General features: G+C 44.6%; 1 protein-coding gene across 1 annotated transcript; it reads right to left on the bottom strand.

The window, feature by feature from the left end:
• Positions 1–426: 426 nt before the first annotated feature.
• On the bottom strand, positions 427–4655 carry LOC116968859 (tubulin alpha chain-like). Its single transcript, XM_033015835.1, has 4 exons — positions 4522–4655; positions 2186–2408; positions 1954–2102; positions 427–1850 (listed from the first exon to the last, which is right to left on the bottom strand). Exons 1-4 carry the CDS (start codon positions 4522–4524, stop codon positions 870–872), a joined length of 1356 nt encoding a protein of 451 aa, XP_032871726.1. The 5' UTR covers positions 4525–4655; the 3' UTR covers positions 427–869.
• Between the last annotated feature and the right edge of the window lie 453 nt (positions 4656–5108).

The raw sequence follows: 5108 nt of genomic DNA, 5'->3' as shown, positions 1-5108 counted from the left end.
GATGCTGCCTGTCCCGCTGGCTTACTCCAGCATTTTGTGCCTATCTTCAGTTTAAACCAGCATCTGCTTCCTACACGTATCCAAATCAGGGATGGCCTGTATATATATATATATATATATATTTTTTTTTTTTTTTAATGAATAATGTTTATTTTTGTAATTATGGAATCTGAAACGTCACTTACTGTATCCATGTACTCCGGAGATGCTGCCCGATACCTTGAGTTACTGCAGCACTTTGATTGATGTCCTCTTGTTATTTTGATAAACTGCCTTGTGGCATTTTATTGTCTGATACATAGTGTGTAAATGCACGTTTTTGTCAGTCCCATGCAATAACGAAAACTGCCACTGTTCCGTGTCCCATATGGTTTATTCAGCTCGGAGTTTGATCGTTTACAAAAGTGATAATGTACTGCAGACAGATTAAAGACAGGGATATTATTTATTGAGAAAGCAATAAAGACGGTACATGTGAGTTAGATTTGCAACAAAGTCTGCGGTGGTGTACAATTTGAGAAATACATTGTGACTGATTAAAACTGCTGCAAATCAAAAATGTGATCACAACTCATTTAAATAAGAGCCATCCTTGACCAAAAACCAGTTGAGGTCAATTAAGGATTCTGGACACCGTGGGAGTATAATGCAGCACAGGAGGAGATCAAATAAAATATGTATACAAACACAACAAAATTAATATGGAATGTGAACAATTTAAGGTTGATTAAACAAAAACGGATGCAAATCATGTGGCCGTTTGTCTGATGAAAGGACTCCACTTTGGTGGATAGTCTTGATAATTAATTATGTATAACCCACAATATTTATTACATTTGTCTTGTTCCCTGTTATAGCAGCACCATGTTTTAATATTCCTCACCTTCCTCTTCTCCTTCTCCCTCCACTGAGTCAACACCCACTTCTTCATAATCCTTCTCCAGAGCAGCCATATCCTCACGGGCCTCTGAGAACTCTCCTTCCTCCATACCCTCACCAACATACCAGTGAACAAAGGCACGCTTGGCATACATCAGGTCAAACTTGTGGTCCAGGCGAGCCCAAGCCTCAGCAATAGCAGTGGTGTTGCTCAGCATACACACAGCTCGCTGCACCTTGGCCAGGTCACCTCCAGGAACCGCAGTGGGAGGCTGGTAGTTGATACCAACCTTGAAACCAGTTGGACACCAATCCACAAACTGAATGCTACGTTTGGTTTTAATGGTAGCAATTGCTGCATTGACATCTTTTGGCACCACATCACCACGATAAAGGAGGCAGCAGGCCATGTACTTGCCATGGCGTGGGTCACATTTGACCAGCTGGTTGGCTGGCTCAAAGCAAGCATTGGTAATCTCAGATACCGAAAGCTGCTCATGGTAGACTTTCTCAGCTGAGATAACTGGGGCATATGTGGCCAAGGGGAAGTGGATACGGGGATATGGCACCAAGTTGGTCTGGAACTCAGTCAGATCAACGTTCAGGGCACCATCAAAACGGAGGGAGGCTGTGATGGAGGACACTATCTGGCCTATTAATCTGTTCAAATTAGTATAAGTTGGTCGGTCAATGTCAAGGTTTCGGCGGCAGATGTCATAGATGGCTTCATTGTCAACCATGAAAGCACAATCTGAGTGCTCCAAGGTGGTGTGGGTGGTCAGGATGGAATTGTAGGGCTCTACCACCGCTGTAGACACCTGGGGAGCTGGGTAGATGGAGAATTCAAGCTTGGATTTCTTGCCATAGTCAACGGACAGACGTTCCATCAGCAGGGAGGTAAAACCGGAGCCAGTGCCACCACCAAAGCTGTGGAAGACCAGGAAACCCTGGAGACCTGTGCATTGGTCAGCCTGTGGAACACAAATGGACATTGAGTTAGTTACATCCAATAATCACCTGCTATAGAAACAGTTTACATGACAGTTCCTTTCCTACGTGAGCTAATCTACTTACTAGTTTACGGACTCTGTCCAGAACTTGGTCAATAATCTCCTTGCCAATTGTGTAATGGCCACGGGCATAGTTATTGGCAGCATCTTCTTTCCCAGTGATGAGTTGCTCAGGGTGGAAGAGCTGGCGGTAGGTACCATTACGAACCTCATCTGAGAAAGAGCGAGGGGCTTCAGTTACATGGCCACACGTCATTAAATCAATGGGAGGGTGGAATGAGTGTGTGGGCACCTACCGATCACAGTTGGCTCCAGGTCCACAAACACAGCTCGGGGAACGTGCTTGCCAGCTCCCGTCTCACTGAAGAATGTGTTGAAGGAATCGTCTCCACCCCCCATGGTCTTGTCACTGGGCATCTGACCATTAGGCTGGATGCCATGTTCCAAGCAGTACAGATCCCAGCACGCATTGCCGATCTGGACACCAGCCTGGCCAACATGGATACTGATACACTCACGCTGTGAAGAAAACAGATTAAAAGTGATGATCAATGGCTTGCATCCTTTCAATATTCATTCATCATAGTTCATCACTGTATTAGTTTCATAAGTATTGGGATGATAATTTGGAGCAGTCCACTGGTCCGTCAACATGGATGCACATCGTTGACTCCAACATTTCAATCAGTCACAGGATGAATAGGCCCAATGCATTTGGCGGTACCAAGCAGAAGTGAGGGTTCACCCACTAAACAGGTCACTAGACTAGTCAGTCCCAGAGAAGGAGTCACTCATTACCCCACATTGGTCAGGGAAAATACTTACACAAGATGTAAGGGAGAGGAAATAAACAGCATATAGTTGAGGGTTGGTATAAATATTATGTGTAGAGAAATAGGATTCAATTTTGGTTGAATAACCAAACAGCTAGCTCCTCAGTACTTCATCCTCAAATTCTATATTATATAAATTGTGCTTCAGTGCAATTACTTTCAAATATCCAGCCTACTGGTCAAGAGTATTTTATTGTCATATGTCTCAAAATGGAACAGTGAAATTCTTCCCATTTGCATTAACTAAAGCGAACTTTTCAAGCAATGACTGACACTTCACAGAAGCAAGTCAAAAAATCTAATTTGAATTCTCAATTGACATCTTTGTCAATATCCCATCTTGCGGATTTTGACTAAACCAGCTGACATCACTCAGAATGAGTTTAAATAATATTTCAAGAGGTGGCTTCAGTAAAAAAAATGGAATTCAGTTCATGTCTGAATGCGTTTGCTGCAAATCTGGAACCTGCTTCACTAAACAATAGGTCTTATTCTGGAGAAAGCATGTCCGCTGGGCTGGGAGCAGCTCAGTCGTGCTATTGTTTGGGTGAGCCGCTGGTTGTGATGTTGCGCTTGGGCGAGGCCACACTGCAGTGCGCAGCAAAGTTCAGCTCTTGCACTAGTGTCTTTGGTGTGCAGTGCTTTCAACTCAAAGACACATATTGTTCTAACCAGACAAAACATAACCACCGCACCCCGCTTGCAAAAAGCACCCCCCCCCCCCCCCCTAAAACAGGATTGCTTTCACGACGCTAGATTTAAACTGTGGACTGCGGATCTTTAGAGGGCTGTGTATGTGTCTGGGTGACCCAGTTTGACGTTGGCTTTATGCCTGACGCATGGCCACTTCGACGTAACGCTGTCGGCTGTGGGACCTGCGGCGATTGTGCCTGGGGAAGTTGTTACAGCAGCCACGTTAGATGCAGCACAGGGACAGCGAAGGAAGTAGCTGCAAGTGTTAGTTTCCCAACAAAGCCAGGTATTCTGAAAGGGATAAGAGAGGGAGGGGGAACTAAAACTCAGCCCACATCCTGTACTCACTCTTTCTTGTAATAGAAAATCAATGTGTGTATTATTTATACATTAATTTCAACAAAAGCCCTCGGTCTTTTCCTTTTCTGGAGTGTCCAGTCTCTCCACAATGCATTTTCTGAACCTATAATGAGGGCTTCTTCACAGAAAACTCGTTTTGTTTGTGAACAGCAGAAATATGCCCTGCCATTTGATTTGAAAACTTGTTTAAGAAGGAACTGCAGATGCTGGAAAATCGAAGGTACACAAAAATGCTGGAGAAACTCAGCGGGTGCAGCAGCATCTATGGAGCGAAGGAAATAGGCAACGTTTCGGGCCGAAACCCTTCTTCACTTGTTGGCCAAGTATATTCACAAATATAACCAAAACAAACAAAGGGGGTATTCGGCCCAACGTTGACACAGCCAACTTCCCGCCCTTGTTTTTATTCCCCTCGTGAATTTACCCGGGCGTAAATGTTCACACACTGGTTTGCTTGGTGCGTTAGCACACACAGATCACCTCGTCTGTCTCACACCGTCGTCAGGAACAAAGAGAAATCTTACAGCACTAAAGGCAAGGTAGACAAAAGTGCTGGAGAAACTCGTCCCGAAACGTTGCCTATTTCCTTCGTTCCATAGATGCTGCTGCACCCGCTGAGTTTCTCCAGCACTTTTGTCCACCTTCGATTTTCCAGCATCAGCCGTTCCTTCTTAAGCACCAAAGGAAATTTGAGTGTGCGGGAAGAAGAAAGAAAAAGACTTGTTTTGCATTAAACAGCATCTTACCATGATGCCTGGTCCTTGGTCGTAGACAAAGCAAATGGAATAAAGAGAAGGCTTGAGAAACTTCTTCCTACAGCGCGACTTTTACGGGTCGTCGTAAGAAAAAACCTGCAAGACAGGCGGCAGAAACATGTTCTTATACTAAGACCAGACCGCTACCTGGGCAGCGTTGCCGCTCTCATTGGATGACCCCACATTGAGTGGCGGGGGAACCGCCGCAATGTCGCCTCGTTGATAGGGAGACACATCCTCCGTTGTGCGACTCGCAAGAACCCATTGGCGAAACGCAGCAGAATCAGTTCATCGCCTTTGACCACTTGTGGTTTTTCAACAAAGGCTGAGCTTTGATGAACGCGTAAAACCGAGAGCGCCAACGCGGTACAAGACCGAGATTTTTTCAACTCTAATACATCTTAACAATCATTTCTACCACCGTAAATTAAACAGCGAATGCTTTGGTCCAATAAGCATCAATTGAAAAGGACACAAAATTCTCACACACTCTGCAGCATCAATATAAGTCCCGCATTATTATTTCCTAGAAATTAGAAATCGTATGTATCTGCCCAAGACACGATACCAAAATATAT

Source organism: Amblyraja radiata, chromosome 46 (genome assembly GCF_010909765.2).
Source record: "Amblyraja radiata isolate CabotCenter1 chromosome 46, sAmbRad1.1.pri, whole genome shotgun sequence".
NCBI lineage: Eukaryota > Metazoa > Chordata > Chondrichthyes > Rajiformes > Rajidae > Amblyraja > Amblyraja radiata.
The sequence above is the reverse complement of the archived record's forward strand: the minus strand, read 5'-3'. Positions and strand labels throughout refer to the sequence as shown.